General features: G+C 71.0%; 2 protein-coding genes across 8 annotated transcripts; one reads left to right on the top strand and one right to left on the bottom strand.

The window, feature by feature from the left end:
* PLP1 (proteolipid protein 1) lies at positions 1–5,241 on the bottom strand. 2 transcript variants are annotated; one of them, XM_068957166.1, is made up of 7 exons: positions 5,110–5,241; positions 4,047–4,233; positions 2,944–3,205; positions 2,247–2,415; positions 2,024–2,097; positions 1,847–1,912; positions 1–1,510 (listed from the first exon to the last, which is right to left on the bottom strand). In XM_068957166.1, the coding sequence occupies exons 1-7, from the start codon at positions 5,111–5,113 to the stop codon at positions 1,439–1,441; spliced, it is 834 nt and encodes a 277-aa protein (XP_068813267.1). In that variant the 5' UTR covers positions 5,114–5,241; the 3' UTR covers positions 1–1,438. The 2 variants fall into 2 exon arrangements, with proteins under 2 accessions (XP_068813267.1, XP_068813268.1); XM_068957167.1 differs by having other exon boundaries at positions 3,049–3,205.
* A 2,650-nt stretch (positions 5,242–7,891) lies between these two features.
* Positions 7,892–17,143, top strand: LOC138068750 (glycine receptor subunit alpha-4). 6 transcript variants are annotated; one of them, XR_011143486.1, is made up of 10 exons: positions 10,817–10,930; positions 12,565–12,680; positions 12,768–12,835; positions 12,985–13,208; positions 13,319–13,401; positions 13,563–13,703; positions 13,805–14,019; positions 14,159–14,314; positions 16,172–16,738; positions 16,980–17,143. XR_011143486.1 is itself a non-coding variant. In XM_068957162.1 (9 exons), the coding sequence occupies exons 1-9, from the start codon at positions 9,136–9,138 to the stop codon at positions 16,463–16,465; spliced, it is 1,302 nt and encodes a 433-aa protein (XP_068813263.1). In that variant the 5' UTR covers positions 7,892–9,135; the 3' UTR covers positions 16,466–16,773. The 6 variants fall into 6 exon arrangements, 5 of the variants coding, with proteins under 5 accessions (XP_068813263.1, XP_068813261.1, XP_068813266.1 ...); XM_068957162.1 differs by lacking the exons at positions 10,817–10,930; positions 16,980–17,143 and adding an exon at positions 7,892–9,140 and having other exon boundaries at positions 16,172–16,773; XM_068957160.1 differs by lacking the exon at positions 16,980–17,143 and having other exon boundaries at positions 16,172–16,773.
* Positions 17,144–17,457: the final 314 nt, after the last annotated feature.

The following is a 17,457-nucleotide window of genomic DNA, read 5'->3' as shown; positions in this document are numbered from 1 at the left end:
TTCTGGACGGTCTTAATTTTGATTTATTTTCCTTAATCTTTTATAAAATACATCTTGTAAGATAAGTCTCTAAAAACTTGCTCCTTTTTTTTTTTTCTCTTTTCTCTTTTTTTCTTTTTTTCTTTTTTAATCGCTTGTTAACGAGTTGAAGTTCTAGATCGGGAACGAAGGAAACACTTTCAGTCGATTAACTCGCTTTCGTGTGCGTGTGTGTGCGTGTGTGTGTTTGGGGACGAGGCCGGGGAGGAGGCTCTGGTTATTCGTTGTTAAATCGATACCAAAAAATAATAATTAAAAAAAAACAAAACAAAAACAACAAAAAAACAAAACCCCAACCAACCAACGAAACCCGACGGGGCGCGCGGGAGCGAGCGCGCTGGTGCGACTTCCCCGGCGGCGCCTGCTTCCTCCCCGCTCCCCGGCCCCCCCGTTTTGGCGATGCGCCCCCCCCACTCTGCCCCTTCCTCCTTGCCCCTGCTGAAACAGGGGCTTGCACAAAAAAAAAAAAAAAGAAATTAATAATAATACATATTGGGGAGGGGGGGGAAAGGGGGAAAAAAAAACCCAAACAAACAACCCCCGGGCGGGCTGGAGCTCCAGCGCGCCGCGGAAAGCAGAGTTTCTCCAATAAATAGACACGAAGAAGGCGAGAACGAAGCCCAAGAGCAGCCGGCGGGGGGGGAAGCGGGGAGGCGGCGGGGGCCGGGGTCCTCTGCCCCGCTGCTGCCCGCCGCCGGGGGCCGCGCTGACTTGCAGGGGGCGAGGAGGAGGAGGGGAGGACGGAGGGAGGAGGAGGAGGAGGCGAAGTCGGGGGTCCTGGCCGGGGCGGGGGGGCCGCGTCGGCATCGGGGGCAGCGCTCTCTTCGCCACGGGAAGATCCTTGCCCTGAACTCCCTCCGCCTTTGGCCGCAGCAGGCAATTTGGGGTGAATTCATCTTTTTTGACTTGGGGGGGGGGGGGGACACACACCAAATCCTTCTCTTGTCCTCCATGCCGGGGCGGTGAGAGCCGTCAGCCCCAGGAGAGCCGCTAGCAACGGCACCGAGAGGAGACCCACTTCCTTTTCTCCCTTTCCTGCTCCGCGGGGAGCAGCGTCCGGCCGGGCGGGCGCGCGGAGGCCTTCGCTCGGCCCCGGGCGGCGGCGGTGGGACGCCGCGGGGAGCCCCCCCACCCCACCCCAACCCCGCTTCGGCGGCGGGGGGCAAGGGGAGGGGGGGGTCCGGCCGCGGAGCGGGCCCATCGCGGGTGAGCGCAGAGAGAAAAGTGCACGACGAGGCGCCCGTTGGGATGCTCTCCGTGGGGGGGCGGCGGAGGCGAGCGAGGAGGAGGAGGGGGAGGCGGCGGCGAGGAAGGCAGAGTTAAGGCGGCTGCAGTGTTAAAGCCTGGGGGGGGGGGGGGTTAGCGCGAGGGAGGGCGTTGCGGGCGCCCGCCGGCCGCGCTAGAACTTGGTGCCTCGGCCCATCAGCTTGAGGACGGCGAAGTTGTAGGTCGCGGCGATCATGAAGGTGAGCTGCGGGTGGGAAGAGAGTGAGGGCCGGGCCCGGAGGGATCCCACCGCCCCGTCCGCCGGGCGACAGGCAGCTTTCTTGCCGGGGCCTGCAGCCCCGCTGGCACCCCGGGGTGCCTCTTGCGCGGTGTCAAACAAGGAAAGAGCCGGGAAAAGGCAGGGGACGGGGTGTCCGGGCAGCACGAGGTCTCCCCTCCGTGGTCTCCTAAAGCCACCCCAGATGCCCTCCAGCCGCTTCCTCCCCGCTACCTGCTCGGCCCCCGAAACGACCAGCCCGTCCCGGCCCGCCGCCTCCGCCATCCTCCGCTCCCCCCCACCCCGGGCCGAGCACCCACTCACCAGCGAGACCAGCGTGGCGGCCGCCCCCACGAAGGCGGCGATGAAGAGGTGGAAAGTCATCTGGAACTGGAAGGGAAGAGGTTTGGGGGGGGGGGGGGCGCTGAGCTGCCGGCCGGCCCCCCCCCCACCCCGAAAGGCAGAGCGGCGCCCCACCGCCCCGCTGGGGCCCCCGCTCACCTCATTGGTCTTGCAGATGGAGAGCAGGTTGGAGCCGCACACCTTGCCGGGGAAGGCGTTCCAGGGCAGGACGCCTGGGCGAGACATTTGGGGTTGGGGGGGGGGGGGGACCCGGTGAGCCGAACCGCCGGCCGGCTTGGGGCGGTCGGGTGGGTGGTGGAGGATGGAGGGGGACACATACATCTTGAGGTTGGGGGGGGGGGCCGGTGCCGCCTGCGCTCACCGTACATCCTGGCGTCGGCGCACAGCGTGCCGATGCTGGCGGAGGTCTTGCTGGGGTTGGCGATGGACTGGCAGGTGGTCCAGGTGTTGAAGTAGACGTAGACGGGCACGGCGGAGCAGGCGAAGACCAGCAGCCAGGCGACGGTCAGGACGTAGGTGATGCCCACGAACTGCGAGGTTTTGGGGGGGGGGGGACGGCGCCAGCCCAGCGGCCGAGGCCGGCGGGTTACGGGCCTGGCCGGCGCCGGGCCAGCGCGAGGAGGGGGGGGACGCTGCCCGCCGCCACCCGGGCCGGGCTGAGCGGCCACCGGGGCCGGCGCTAGCCCGGGGCCTCGCGGCCTTGCCGCGGGGAGGGGGGCCGGGGGGGGGGGCGACGACCGCCACCGGGGGACGTTTCGGTGCCGGGTTGGGGAAGGGGGGGGTGAGTTTTTTTTTTTCTTTGGGGGGGGGGGATATTTCCACCCCGGGGTTCAGCCTCGGCGGCAGGGCAGCGGCCCAACGCGCCGGGGCTGGGGAAAGGGGGCTCCCTCCCTCCGCGCTGCCCCCCGACCGTGCCCTGAGGGAAGCGCAGCCGTCCCCGCCGCTTGCCGGGACCAGGTTGTTTTTTTTTTGGGGGGGGGGAAGAGGGGATGCACTGGGCTGGAGGGGGGGGGGGCGCCGAGCGAAGCGGGTGGGTGCCGAACCCCGGTTAAGATCACCTTGTCAGGATGTCCTAGCCACTTTCCCAAACACTGGCACACTCGCTGCAGCGAGTGAGCGCGCTGGGGGCCTCGCGCTCCCCTCCCCTTCGGGCCCCCGGTTACCGTTGCGCTGAGCCCCTTGCCGCAGATGGTGGTCTTGTAGTCCCCGAAGATTTGCCGCACGGCGCCCGTGGTGTAGAAGCCTTCGGCCAGCAGCAGGGCTCCGTAGAGGAAGAAGAAGGAGGCCGTGCCGTAGATGGCGTACTGGAAAGCGTGGATGCTGCCGGGGGGCAGGAGGAGGAGGAGGAGGAAGGAGAGAGGGCGGCGGAGGCTGAGCCGCGCCGGGCACCCCGCAGCCGGGCTGGCCTGGCCGCCGCTCACCCTCCCCGGGCGCCGCGCCAAACGGAGGCGCCGGCCTCCGCCGGCTCCCCCCGTACCTACCGCGCGCGGGGCGGGGGGGGGGGTCCGGCGCTATCCGGCGCGCCTAGCAGGGGTCAGGTAGAAACAGGCGTGAAAAGGAAACGGGCTGCAGGTGGGGCTGGGGGGGGGGGCACCTGCAACGTGCCAACGCTGCGCCGGGGCAGCAGCGCCCGCGCTGCTCGCCGGAGCGGGGACGGGACCGAGCTGCCCCACGGCCCCGGGGGGCTGCAGCGCTGGACGTCTCCTCCTGGCATGGCGCGAGACCTAGATGCAAAGGTGCCCGGTGCCGGGGCAAGGGTGATACCCCAGAGCAGGGCGCTGCACGGCTGCAGGGGCGAAGCACGGGTGCAAGGATGATGCACGGGTGCATGGTGATGCACCAGAGCCAGGGCGATGCACGGGTGCAAGGGCGAAGCACGGGTGCATGGGTGATGCACAGGTGCATGGGTGACGTATGGCTGCAAAGGACGATGCACGGGTGCAAGTGCGATGGATGGCTGCAAGGGTGATGCACAGGTGCAAGGGTGATGCACGGCTGCGGGGCGATGCACGGGTGCACGGTGATGCACCGGAGCCAGGGCACTGCACGGATGCAAGAGCGATGCACGGGTGCCAGGGCGATGCATGGCTGCAAGGGCGATGGACGGCTGCAAGGGCGCTGCACGGGTGCAAGGGCAGTCCCCCCGGAGCGGGGTACTTACACATCGATGAGATACTCATAGTCCTGGTAGTTTTTGGAGAAGTAGGTCTCGATGAGCTGCTCGGTGCCCGTGAGGGCTTCGTGCCCGCAGCCACAAAAGAGCGCTACGCCGAAGAAGCACAAGCCGGTGGCCACCAGCGAGGCGAAGGGCGCCCCGATGAGGCACCGGGCGCAGCACTCCAGCAAGCCTGCCGGGAGGAGACGGGGCGGCTAGGAGGGGCGGCGGCAGGGACGGGCGCTGGTTTGGGCTCGTTCGGGGCAGTGGGGGGGGGGGACCACAGGCCCGCTTCCTCGCACGCGATGGAAGCAGCTGGCGGGCGCCAGCATCCCGGCGGCGCAGAGGCGCCACGCACTCATCACACCCGTGATGGCGCGCGGGCAGAGAGCTGGGGCCGGGCGCCCGCGGGCCGCTTGTGCCGCCCAAACGCTGCACGTTTGCGTTTTCGGCCGGGGGGGACCCTGCCGGGCAGCGTGTCCCCCCCCCCCGCCAGCCCCCCGCATCCCTCCGCTCTCGGCCTCGGGGTGCCGGCCAGCGACGGCCCCGCCGGAGCGGAGCGGGGTGGCCCGGTGCGCGGGGGGACAATAGGGCATTGTCCGCCCGCCGGCCGGGCACAGCGCAAACAGGGAACAAAGGCAGCGCTGTGCGGGATTTGGGGGGGGGGGGCAGCGGCGGCCCCCCTCGCCCGCCGCCTCCGGCGGAGCGCGCGGCCCCCGGGGGTCCCGGCAGCGAGGCGAGGAAGAGCCGGTGCCCGCGCGGCCTCAGCTCAGCCCTGCACGGAGCCCCTTGGCGTGCAGCCCCCCCCCCCACCTCGTCCCCCCCCCCAAACCCGGGGTGCAAAACCGAGCGGGGCTTGGCGCATCCTCGCCCCGGGCGACGCCGGGCTGGGGGCCCCCGCTGCCCGCCGCCCGTCCTCACCCCACGCCGCTGCGGCGTGCGGGGCTCCGTACCGGCGGGGAAACTGAGGCACAGCGCGTCACCCCCCCCCCCCAACCCAAATCTACAAGCGGCACGAGCTGCCAAAGGTCTCAGCGGGCTGCGGGAGCACCCCCCCCCCCATACTCACCCATGGCGCCTGGAGGCGGTCAGCGGGCCGGTGCGGTGGGCTGCTGCGGCGGGGGGTCTGCGGGCGGCCGGCCGGCACCCTGCGGCACCTCGCTGCCGTGTCGCCCCTCTGGGCAGCCGCCTGCTCTCCGGCAGGGAAAAGGGCTCGCTGATTGACAGCCGCCCCCCTTAAAGGACAGCCCCCCCCCTCCTCCTCCTCCCCCCCCCGGCCCCCCCGGCAGCACCCCTTGGCTGCCAGCGGCTCCCGGCCCCGCGAGCCTGCGGGGGCAGAGCGGCCGCCGGCCAAGTCAGCACCCTCGCCTTTTTTTTTTTTGGGGGGGGGGGCTGTTTTGCAAAAGAAAAAGGGTGACGAGGGGTCTGTGGGGCGCCCGGCGGGGACACGTGTCCCCCCCACCCCGTCCCCAGGCCGTCGCTGCTGCCCGTGCCGGGGAGCGGTGCTCAGCTCCGGCGCTCAGCCCGCCGCCCCGGGGTGTTTTGCCCCTGGGGGTGACGACCTCGCGGCCCCGCAGGGGAAGGCGGGGGGGCACCGGCGGGGGGTCCCCGGGTGGCAGCTCCCTTGGGTGCCCCCAGCTCCCTTGGGTGCCCCCAGCTGCTGTGGGTTATGCAGTTTCCCTGGGTGTCTCCAGCTCCCCTGGGTGCCCCCATCTCCCCAGATGCCCCCAGTTCCCTCAGGTGCCCCTATGTCCCTTGGGTGCCCCCATCTCCCCAGGTGCCCCCAGTTCCCCTGGGTGCCCCCCTGTCCCCTGGGTGCCCCCATCTCTCCAGATGCCCCCAGTTCCCTTGGGTGCTCCCAGTGCCCCCAGCTCCCCAAGTGCCTCCAGCTCCCCTAGGTGCCCCCAGTTCCCCTGGGTGCCCCAGGTCCCTTAGGTGCCCCCCTGCTCCCTGGGTGCCCCAGCTCTCTTGGGTGCCCCCAGTTCCCCTGTGTGTCCCCCACTCCCCAGGTGCTCCCAGCTCCCTAGGTACCTCTGGATCCCCCAGGTGCCCCCAGCTCCCCTGGGTGCCCCCAGTTCCCGAGGTCCCCTCGCTCCCCTGGGTGCTCCCCATTCCCCAAGAGCCCCTCGTCTCCTAAGTGCCCCATCTCCCTTGGGTGCCCCCATCTCCCCTGGGTGCCTCTAACTCTCTTGGGTGCTCCCAGTTCCCCAGGTCTCCCCACTCCCCTGGGTGCTTCCCAAGTGCCCCCCACTCCCCTGGGTGCTCTCAGCTCCCTTGGGTGCCCCCAGCTCCCTCGGGTGCCCCCGGGTGCCCCGGCCGCCGAGCCGCCGCAGGGCCGGGGAAGCCTGCAGAGGGCAACAGGCCCCGAGCGGCAGCGGCGGCGCGGGGACAAAGCGCCGCTGTGCGCCCCGAGCGGAGCGGCCCGCGCGGTGCCAGGCGCGAGGCGGCGGCGCGGCCCTGCCGCTGGCACCGGCCCCCTCGCCGCCCGTCCTCGCCCCGGCGCCGCTCCTGCCGGCCCCCCGCGCCCCTGGGGAAGGGCCCCGCTCGCCGCCACTGGCCGCGGAGGCACTTGATGACGCTTTTGCGATAACTTTGGCCCTGTTTTATTTTTACAGCGTTGGACGTTTTCCAGCTTTTCTCAGTGGAAAATCCCCACCTGCTTTTCCTGTTTTTTTTTTTTTTTATTATTATTATTTTTTTTTTGCAATTACCCCGGGTGCTTTTGCAAACGGCTGCCTCTCGGCGCGGCCGGGATGGAGTCGGGCCGATGCATCGCCCTGCGGCAGAGGCGGCGCTCGCCGCCTGCGGGCACCGCTGGGGACAACGGGGGCAATTTGGGGAGGGGGGCGGGGGGAGGCCGTGATTTCGGCCGGGAGAGCGAGTGGGTGCAGCGCCGTCGCGCTGCCTCCCGCCTTGGACGCCCTTCACGGAGCCCTGCTTCCCTTTTTAGTTTTGTTTTTAATCCGTCCCCGCTCCGGTTTGTTCTCTTTTTGGCATCGGCAGGGAGGTGCCGTGCCGGGGAGGAGAGCTGAAGGACGGACGGACGGACGGACGGGCAGGCCGCGCCGCCGGGAGCGTCCCCGCTCCTCCAGGGAAACGCGGCGATCCGGGCAGATGGAGCGTGAAAGGGCAGGCGGCAGCCCTGCGAGCTGGTATAACCCAGTGCTCCCAGTGCTCCCAGTGCCCCCAGTGCTCCCAGTACCCCCAGTGCTCCCAGTGCTCCCAGTGCTCTGAGCACCCCCAGTGCACCCAGTGCTCCCAGTACCCCCAGTGCTCCCAGTACCCCCAGTGCCCCCAGTGCTCCCAGTGCTCCGAGCGCCCCCAGTGCTCCCAGTGCACCCAGTGCTCCCAGTACCCCCAGTGCCCCCAGTGCTCCCAGTGCTCCGAGCGCCCCCAGTGCTCCCAGTGCTCCCAGTGCTCTGAGTGCCCCCAGTGCACCCAGTGCTCCCAGTACCCCCAGTGCACCCAGTGCTCCCAGTACCCCCAGTGCTCTGAGCGCCCCCAGTGCCCCCAGTGCTCCCAGCGCCTGCGTTGGTGTGCAAGGCCAGAGGCCGCCGGGAAGGGAGCTGGTCCGGGGGGCTGCAAGCCCCGGGGGGATGAGAAGTGCCCAGCGCCTGCTGCTGCCCAGGTCAACCGGGGCGGCTCCAAGCCCGCGGCACGCCTGAGCCCCCCCCCCCCGACACTTTCGGCCCCCCCGGACTCGACCAGCCTCAGGGCAAAGGGAACCGCTCTGCCCTGGCCCCGGGCGGCGGAGCTGGCGCGGGGACGACCTTGTCAACCTTTTCGACCTGTCAACCTTTTTTTCCCCGGGTTAAAAAAAAAAACCACCCACGCACCCACGCGCACAACCGTTTTCCAGGGGTTTCAGCACTTTACACGGCCTTGGCGGGGGGGCCGCTACAGCGTTTCGCGGGCAGGACTACAGCTACGGTGGGGGGGCTGAGCAGCCAGGCGGCGCGGCCGGGCACGGCCCTGCCGCGGGCTGCGGGTCCGCGCGGCTCCGTAGGGATTTGGCCCCGGGCGCAGGGAAAGGGGAGGGAAAGGCGAAGCAGGCGCGCTCTCCGGCCTCGGCCGCGCCGCCACCGTCTCGGGGGGCTCAGCTGTGCGCCGGCGTTTTGCTGCCTGGCGTTTTGCCGTTTGCAGGGGGGGGAAAAAAGAAAAAAACCACCTAAAACTCTGCGTCAGTGAATCCCAGGGAAAAACCCGGTTTTAACCTTCCTGGAAGTCCCCCGAGCAGGATGCTGAGCGCCCCGAGCAGGGCTCTGCTGCAGCGGCTCCTGCTCCACCCGGCGGCCCAGCCGGCGACGCTTCGCCGCGGCCCCGATCCCCGCTGGGCTGCTCGCTGCCTTCGTTTTCTCCGAGCCGGTTTCTCCGAGCCCCTGGGCTCCTGGCAGCGCCGGCTGCCTGCGGAGCCGCCCGCGGCACCGCGATGTCCCCCGTTAGCGCAGCTCCCCGCGGGCCTCGTTAGCGCGGCTTCGGGCCCGGCTCGTTAGCGCGGGATGCACGGGGAACCAAAGGATGCTCCAAGGTGGAGGGATGCTCTGGGAGCAGGGGATGCCGGGGAAACGTGCTCCTCCGCGGCCCCCGCGGCGGGCTCCGGCGCGCCGTGCCTCAGTTTCCCCGGAGGGCCGCCGGCTCGCCCCCTCCAGCCCGTGTCACCTCTGTTTAGGCTGGAAAGTGGCAGGAACAGGAGCTGTCGCGCGCCGTGTGCTTGCAGGGCGCCCGGGGCCGCGGCCCCGGAAACACTAACGGCAACAGTCATCGGAGGCGACTTCTCCGAGCCGCCGGTGCTGGGAGAGCCGGAGAGCAGCGGCCAGGGCTCCGGCGGGCTGCCTCCCCCTCGCCCCCCTGGGCCCCGGGGCACCCAGCCGGCGCGCGTCCTGCGCCTCCCGCTTTGCCTTCCGGCCGAGGAGAAGGCGATGCCGAGGCGAGCGGCGCCCGGGAGCGCTCTGCACCGCGACCTTGCCTGCCCGCGCCGGGTGCGAGCCCCAGCCCCGCCGCCGCCGCCGCCGCGGCCCCCAGCCCTGCCGACCCCGCGGTAACGCGCGCACAGGCACGAGCTGCGCCCGCCACCGCAGGACCCACGTCAACCTGAATGAGGTAATCAGCAGGAACCGCTTATTGTGCCCTTCTCTGTCTCTCCCTGCGTACGGCTCGCGTCCTCGCCAGCTGTAGGAAGGGGGTCGGCTCTCTGCTCGGCCCCGCGGCCGTCCCCCCCCCACCCCACCCCGGCTCGGCCGCCGCGATAGCTGTCCGCACGGGATGCTTGTAGCAGGGCTGCTCAAAGGGACCGAGCGGCGCCGGGTCCCCGAACGAGGGACGGGATGTCCCCCGCCCGCGCTCAGCCTCCGGGCCCTGCAGGCGCCGAGGTCTCGGCTACGAGAGCCGAGTGCCACCAGGGCCCCTGGCCCCCCTGGGGACGTGCCCCAGGCCCTGAGCTGGGGCAGGCCCCCAGGAGCGCGCGCCCCACGGCTGTGCTCCCCACGGCCCGCCACCCCACAGCTGGCACGCCGGGGGGGAGCCCCCGGCCTGGCGCGGGCCCCCCCATGAACATGCAGCCCCCCGGCAGGCAGAGGGAGGAAGGAGCCCGGCTGCTCCCCCCGCTCAGCCTGGTGGTACCTTCAGGCCCCTCCAGCACCTCTCTCCACCTCCATGCATCCCTCAGCCCTGGCGTCCCCCTCCAACCCAGAGCACCCCTCCACCCCGGAGCACCCCTCCAACCCAGAGCACCCCTCCACCCCGGAGCATCCCTCCAACCCAGAGCACCCCTCCAACCCAGAGCACCCCTCCAACCCAGAGCACCCCTCCACCCCGGAGCACCCCTCCAACCCAGAGCACCCCTCCAACCTGGAGCTCCCCTCCAACCCAGAGCACCCCTCCACCGCAGAGCATCCCTCCACCCCGGAGCACCCCTCCACCCCGGAGCACCCCTCCAACTCGGAGCACCCCTCCAACCCGGAGCACCCCTCCAACCCAGAGCATCCCTCCACCCCGGAGCACCCCTCCAACCCAGAGCACCCCTCCACCCCGGAGCACCCCTCCAACCCAGAGCACCCCTCCAACCCAGAGCATCCCTTCACCCCAGAGCATCCCTCTACCCTGGAGCATCCCTTGATCCTAGGGCATCTGTCCTCCTTGGAGCATCCCTTGATCCCAGAACATCCCTCCACCTTGGAGCATCCTTTGACCCCAGCGCATCCCTCAGCCCTGGTCCCTCTCTCCACCCTAGTGTCCCCCTCAACCCCAGAGCATCCCTCGACCCCAGACCCCTCTCCAACGCGAGCCCCCCTCGACCCCGGAGCACCCGTCCACCCCGGCAGACCCCAGAGGGGCCGGCATTTCCCCTCCAGCACCGGGGCCGGGCCGCGCAGCCCCTCCAGCGAGGTCTGCCGGAGGGGGCGGCCGGGGGGGGCGGGGGGGGGACGGGTCCGCCGAGCCCCCGTCCCGGAGAGAGGCGCCTCCGGGCTCCCCGGGGCCGGGACCCCCGCGGCGGCGGCGGGGAAACTGAGGCAGCGGCGGCCGGGGGGGGGGGGGGGGGGGCGGCTCCCGGCTGCCGGTGCCCGCCCCCTCCCCGCCGCGGCGGGCGCACGCAGGCTCCTCCCGGCTGCCGGTGCCCGCAGCCTGCCGGCGCCCACCCCTCGGCGGGCTCCCGCTCGCCCGGACTATGCGGAGAGGGGCCGGGCTGGGGGCAGCGGCAGCGGCCCCGGCCCCGGCAGCCGCCCCGGTGCGGCGGGAGCGGGGGCGCCGCCGCCGCCGGCCGGGTCATGCCCGTGCGCCCGGGGCGGCGGGGCTGCTGGCTGCGGCGGGATGGGCTCGCTCCGGGCCGCCGCCCTCGCCTTCCTCCTCCTCCTCCTCCTCGGCTGCCTCCTGCCCCGGCGCGGCTCGCCCAGGTGAGCGCTCGGCGCTGCGCGCCCGGGCGCCTCCGCGGCAGGAAGGGGGGACCCCCCCGGAGCTACCCCCCCCCCCGGACCCAGACCCCCCTCCGGGACCCCGAGCTGCCCCAGACCCGCACCCCATCCGGTCTCCCCCCCACCCCGAGCCGGACCCTCCCGCTAGGATCCGGAGCCCCTCCGGGACGCAGACCTCCACCTCGGACCCCCTCCAGCACCCTGACCCCCCCTCCTAGACCCGGACCCCCTTTGCACCCCGACGCCCATCAGATCCGGACCCCCCCGGCATCCTGAGCAGGACCCCCCCCCTCCTCCGGGGATCCCCTCTGAGACCCAGACCCCCACCTCGGACCCCCTCCAGCACCCCGACCCCTCCCAGAGCCGGACCCGCTCTGGCATCCCGAACTGCATCCTCCCCTGGGGACCCAGACCCCCTCACCCCGGACCCAGACCCCCCCTCCAGCACCCCGACCCACCCCAGACCTTGACCCCTTCTGGCATCCTGAGCTGGACCCTCCCCCAGGGATCCGGACCCCCTCTGGGACTCAGACCCCCTCCATCATCCCCCCCCCACCCCAGACCCAGACCCCATCCAGCATCCCGAACCAGAGCCTCCCCCACGGAGCTGGACCCAGACCTCCACCCTGCACCCAGATGTCTCTCCAGCACCCCAACCTCTCCCAGACCCGAACGCCCTCCGGCATCCCAGGCTGCATCCTCCCCCGGGGACCTGGACCCCCTCCAGCACACAGACCCCCACCCTGCACCCAGACCACCCTCCGGCATCCTGACCCGTCCCAGACCTGGACCCCCTCCAGCATCCTGAGCCGGATCCTCCCCCCGGGGACCTGGACCCCCTCCAGCAACCCGACCCGCCCCCCCAGGACCCAACCCCTCCCGAGCAGCCACCTCCTCCCTCCCGGGAAGCTGGACCATCCCTCTCCTGCAGTGCCCCAAGCTCCTCTCCAGGAGAGCTGGAGCCCCCCGTCCGGCCTGCCCCCCACCCTGGGGCTGCACCTTCCCTGCTCGGCCCCTGCCCGGGCGCTGCGGTTGCCGTGACCCCCCAGCCCTCCCGCGGGTGCCTCCCGCGGTCGCGGCCGGGGACCCTCGCCGTCGCGGGGGGAAGGGGCGAGCTGGGTCGGCCGAGAGTCCCCCCCCCCAGCTCCTTCTGCCAGGCTGCAAAAGCCCCCGCAACGCCCGACCCGCTGCGGTCTGCGGGGGGGCTCAGGACCCACGGGGGCACGGACAGCCTCTTGGCCTGCTCAGGTGACGGGTGCAGAGCCCCCCCCCCACCTCTCCTTTTCCCTCTCCGGCTGCCCCGGGTGTGATCGGGGACGAGGCGGGAGGCAGGGGACGGCGGGGACGGGGGGCGCTGGTGGAGGGGGGGGGGCTGCTCCCCGTCCCACCGCTCGGCCCGCGGCGCTGGATCGGCGCTCGGGGCATCGGACCAAAACGTCCTGGCCCTCGAATGTGCGCCGCTCAGGATGGCCGTCTCGGACGGACGGCAGCGCGTCCCGAGCCCGCCGGCCCCCCGCCCCGAGCCCGCGCGCGGCAGCCGGGGCCCGGCGGGGGCCGCTCGGCGCAGGAGCTGCCCGGCGCGGGGTCGGCCGCTGAGCCGCCGCCTCTGCCCGCAGGCTGGTGTCGGGGCGGGAGGAGATGCCGCCCCAGCCCACGTCGCCCTCGGATTTCCTCGACAAGCTCATGGGGCGCACGTCCGGCTACGACGCCCGCATTCGGCCCAATTTCAAAGGTGAGGGTGGGCGGCGGGTGGGCGCTCCGGCCGGGTCCCGCCGCCGCTCCGCGGGCAGGTTTCACCCCCCGCCCCGCCGTTTTCCAGGCCCGCCGGTCAACGTGACCTGCAACATCTTCATCAACAGCTTCGGCTCCGTCACCGAGACCACCATGGTAAGGGGTGCGCCGGGGCTGCTGCCGCCTCCGCTGGCGCCTCGCGGGCGGCAGGACGGGGCAGAGCGGGTCGCAGCGGGCGCCCGCTCGCCCCTGGGCAGCCGCGCGGGAAGGTCACACCGACGCGCGGGCGCTCCTCTCTGCCCCAGGACTACCGCGTGAACGTCTTCCTGCGACAGCAGTGGAACGACCCGCGTCTGGCCTACCGCGAGTACCCGGATGACTCCCTCGACCTGGACCCCTCCATGCTCGACTCCATCTGGAAGCCCGACCTGTTCTTCGCCAACGAGAAAGGGGCCGACTTCCACGAGGTCACCACCGCCAACAAGCTGCTGCGCATCTTCAAGAACGGCAACGTGCTCTACAGCATCAGGTACGGCCAACGGGACCCCGCTCCCCGGCCACGGCCCCCCGGGCAGCCTGGCCAGGCTTTCTCCTCCCTGCAGCCCCCGCAACCCTCTCCTCTCCTGCCGCTCCGTCCAGGCTGACGCTGATCCTCTCCTGCCCCATGGATCTCAAGAACTTCCCCATGGACATCCAGACGTGCACCATGCAGCTGGAGAGCTGTGAGTAGCCGGGGGCGCCTGCGGCCGGGCTTCGAGCCGCGCTTCGTCCCCTTGTCCTGTCCCCGCTGCAGCGGGGAGCGGGACGGGGCAGGACTCGGGGCTGGGGGGGCGAACAGGGCACCGGTCCCCCCCCGTTCCACTGCTCCCTCCCTCCCGTGCAGTCGGCTACACCATGAACGACCTCATCTTCGAGTGGCTGCAGGAGCAGGAGGCCGTGCAGGTGGCCGAGGGCTTGACGCTCCCGCAGTTCATCCTGCGGGATGAGAAGGACCTGGGCGATTGCACCAAGCACTACAACACAGGTGAGCGTCCGCGGCGGGGGGGAACCCACCGCGGGGACCGGGTCCCCCCCCGGCCGGAGCCCGCGGCGCCCGGGAGCCCACGGCGCCGTCTGTCCCCGCAGGCAAGTTCACCTGCATCGAGGTGAAGTTCCACCTGGAGCGGCAGATGGGTTACTACCTGATCCAGATGTACATCCCCAGCCTGCTCATCGTCATCCTCTCCTGGGTCTCCTTCTGGATCAACATGGAGGCGGCGCCGGCCCGCGTGGGCCTGGGCATCACCACCGTGCTCACCATGACCACGCAGAGCGCCGGCTCCCGCGCCTCGCTGCCCAAGGTGAGGGCTGCCGGCCGCGGACCCCCGGCCCCCTCAGCGAGCGCTGAGATTTTGCGAGGGAGCAGCCCGGGGCTTTGCTTTGGCGAGCTGGGGAGGGGGGCTGGCGCCCCGGCCCCTGACGCCCCGCGTCCCCTCGCAGGTCTCCTACGTGAAGGCCATCGACATCTGGATGGCCGTGTGCCTGCTCTTCGTCTTCGCCGCCTTGCTGGAGTACGCCGCCGTCAACTTCGTCTCCCGCCAGCACAAGGAGTTGGCGCGCCTGCGGCGGCGCCGGCGGCGGTGGCAGCGGCGGATGGTGAGTGCCTCCCGCCGCTGCTGTCACGACGCCTGCCCGTGCTCAGCCGCTGAGGCCCCCCCCCCCACCCCCCGCGGCCTCACCTTAAGCTCCTCATTCTCTTCTTCCTCCAAAAAAGCAGGCGAATAAACAACAAGGGCCGGGGCAAACAGCCTTCCCCGTCGCCTGCGGCCCCAGACCCCGGGCTTCTTGCTCTGCTGCAGCGCTGCCGGCGACTCGGCGCTGCAGCAGGGCAGCAAAACGGCAACGGGGCCCGGTGGCCCCGGGCCACGGTGCCAGTTAGATGCAGCATCTTGGTGGAAAACAGTGTGTATATATATGTATGTACATGTATACATGTGTACGTATGGCGCAGGGGTGCGGTGCCCGCCTGCGGGCGGGCGAATCCCTTCTGCAGCAGGGCAGAGGCAGTGACGGGAGCCGGACGCAGCCGTAAGACGGGGCTGCCGCGCTCTGGGCCCAAAGCGGATTGAGAGAGAGAGAGATGGGATTGTAGCAAATCCGCCGGCTCCCTGCAGAGACCGCCCCTCCGTGCCTCAGTTTCCCCTCCTGTAAAACGGGGCGCAGGCTGGCAGCTCGCACTCGGGACGGCGCCGCGGGATGAAACCGCTGCAAACGAGACCTCAGCTCGGCGGTTTCAGCCTCCCCTGCTCTTCTCCCCTCCGGGAAATGGCGCTCGGCAGGCGCAGCGCGGAGTGAAATAAAGCGGTTCGGACGGCCGCGCCGGTGGCGGAGCGCTGCTGCCCGGCTGCGTCCGGGCGCGGAGCGAGGAGGGGCTCTGGGCTGCAGCGCGCCCCGGGCCGGGGCCACGCGCACGGACCCCGGGGCGACGGAGGAGCGCGGCGCGGCGCTTGCATCAGATGCAGCGCCCGCGGCTGGGCAGGCACGCGGGCTGCCTCGCGGCACCCGGGGGCTCTCGGCCGCGCGCCCCGAGCAGCCGGCTCGTGCCCACGGGCGAGGGCAGCGCCTGCGCCGTTTGCAGGGTGCCGGGCTCGCGCTGCCCCCTGGGCCAGCCGGAGCAGGGCACGCAGCCCCACGCACATGCCCCCGGGCAGCCCTGCCCTGCTGCAGCAAACAGCTGCCCCTGCAATGCCTGCACCCCCATGCACCCTGCACCCCCATGCACCCTGCACCCCCATGCATCCCGTACCCCCATGCACCCCGTACCCCCATGCACCCTGCTCCTCGCACCCCCATGCATCCCGTACCCCCATGCATCCCATACCCCCATGCACCCTGCACCCCATGCACCTGGTACCTCCATGCACCCCACACTCCCATGCACCCGGTACCTCCATGCACCCTGCACCCCCATGCATCCTGCACCCCGTACCCCCATGCACCCTGTACCCCCATGCACCCTGCACTCCCATGCACCCCACACTCCCATGCACCCCACACCCCCAAGCACCCCACACTCTCAAACAACCTCCCCCCCTGTGCACCCCATGCCCCCTGCACCCCATGCCCCCTGCACCCCCCATGCAGCCCTTTCCCCCCTGTTCTCCCTGCTGCATGCCCCCGGCTGCCGGAGAGCAGGGCTTCCCAGCTGCCGGAGCCGGGAGGGGGCCGGGGATCTGCGTTGGGCTGCCAGGGCCAGGCTGGCTGGCGCTGTGGACACACTGTGAAACGTGTTACGTTTAGGAGGACGCGGGGCAGCTGCTGCCGTGCGTGCAGGGCGCCCCGGAGCCGCAGCAGCGCCCGGCTCTGCCAGCCGGTCCTTCCAAAAACCACCCAAGCGTACACCCTACGTAGCCTTGCGTGGTCTAGTCGGGGGTGCATGCACAAACGCACACCCACCCCGCTGGCCGCGCAGCCCGGCCGCCGCCGGCTGACAGCCCTGTCCCCCCTCGCCAGGAGGAAGAGCTGGTCCGCGAGAGCCGCTTCTACTTCCGAGGCTACGGGCCGGGCCGCTGCCCGCAGGCGAAGGACGGGGCCGCCGGCGCGGCCCCCGGCGCCTACAGCCCCCCGGCGCTGCCCGGCGCGCTGCTGCGCGAGGCCGAGACCCTGCGCCGGCGCTGCACCGACCGCGCCAAGCGGATCGACACCGTCTCCCGCGCCGTCTTCCCCTTCGCCTTCCTCGTCTTCAACGGCTTCTACTGGGTCGTCTACAAAGTGCTGCGCTCGGCGGACGTCCACCCGGCGCCCTGAGGAGCCGAGAAAGAGCCGCCGGCCCTGGGTCCGGCCCCGGCTGGCGCTGCCTCCTGCGGCACAGGGGCCGCGACAGCAGCAGAGAGAGCCGGAAGGGGGGGGAAAAAAAAAATCACCCGGGGCCTTTTTGAGCCCTACTGCTCCGCTTTCTCCCCTGCCAGCCCCGCTGCGGCGCCCCGGGGGAGAGTGTCTTAAACCTTGGCGTAACGACTCAGCGAGGCTTCCGGCCCTGCGGACCTGGACATCCTCCACGCTTCGCGGGAAATAAAAGCAGTAGGCAACGTTTATGTAGGTCCTACAGAGAGAAACGTGTTGATGCTCTCCTTTCCAGTCCCCCCCCCCACACACACACACTCACAGCTAGCCCGAGCAGCCATACGCCTGCTCCGGACGGGCGCCCGCAGCAGCTCAGGGCATCGTGGGCCAGGCACCCCCCCCCCCGGCACCCCCGGCGTATGCCCGGACAGAAACCCTGGCCTTGGCCCTCGAGCCACCCTCCCTGCTCCTCCTCCAGGCTTGGCCCTTGGCTTCCCTCTCCCTGATAACCCGGCGCAAAGCCCGGCACCCCGCCGCTTCGCAAGCCCCGCTGAGCGCCCAACGGCACGCGCCCCTTCCAGGGAGGACGAGCGGCCGCAGCCGAGGTCACCCAAGCAGCAAACGCTGGGTTTTTAAACAGCAGCGCTCTGCCCAGGCGAGTAAAGTCCTGCTGGGATTTTGAGCGGCGGGGAGGACGGGCGCTTGCAACGCCTGCCCTGCCGGAGGCGAGCCCTGTTCGGGGAGCCGCGGGGGGGACCCGGGGATGGGACACGCGCTGCCCCGCGGAGCCATCCCCTCGGCACACACCCCATGACACCTCTGCCAAGGACCCCACGGTCTCCGGAGGGGGCCGCTGTCCCCAGCCAGCTCCCCCCATCCCGCGCACGGGGAGGACGCTCGGGCGGCGGGAAGCGGGCGCAGGAGCCCTGCCGGAGGGAGGAGCGAGCCCTGGCCTG

The sequence above is a fragment of the Struthio camelus genome, chromosome 11, assembly GCF_040807025.1.
Source record: "Struthio camelus isolate bStrCam1 chromosome 11, bStrCam1.hap1, whole genome shotgun sequence".
Taxonomy (NCBI): Eukaryota; Metazoa; Chordata; class Aves; order Struthioniformes; family Struthionidae; genus Struthio; species Struthio camelus.
Note: the sequence above shows the minus strand (reverse complement) of the source record. Positions and strands in the feature narration are given on the sequence as shown.

Excerpts from the sequence above, each read along its gene's own strand:
- LOC138068750 (XM_068957160.1), top strand. The coding sequence starts at position 10,848 with ATGGGCTCGCTCCGGGCCGCCGCCCTCGCCTTCCTCCTCCTCCTCCTC. Across the intron at positions 13,704-13,804 it reads CACCAAGCACTACAACACAG|GCAAGTTCACCTGCATCGAG; the intron begins GTGAGCGTCCGC and ends CTGTCCCCGCAG. Across the intron at positions 14,315-16,171 it reads GGCGGTGGCAGCGGCGGATG|GAGGAAGAGCTGGTCCGCGA; the intron begins GTGAGTGCCTCC and ends CCCCCTCGCCAG.
- PLP1 (XM_068957166.1), bottom strand. Across the intron at positions 2,098-2,246 it reads CGCCGACGCCAGGATGTACG|GCGTCCTGCCCTGGAACGCC; the intron begins GTGAGCGCAGGC and ends TGTCTCGCCCAG. Across the intron at positions 1,511-1,846 it reads CCGCCACGCTGGTCTCGCTG|CTCACCTTCATGATCGCCGC; the intron begins GTGAGTGGGTGC and ends TCCCACCCGCAG.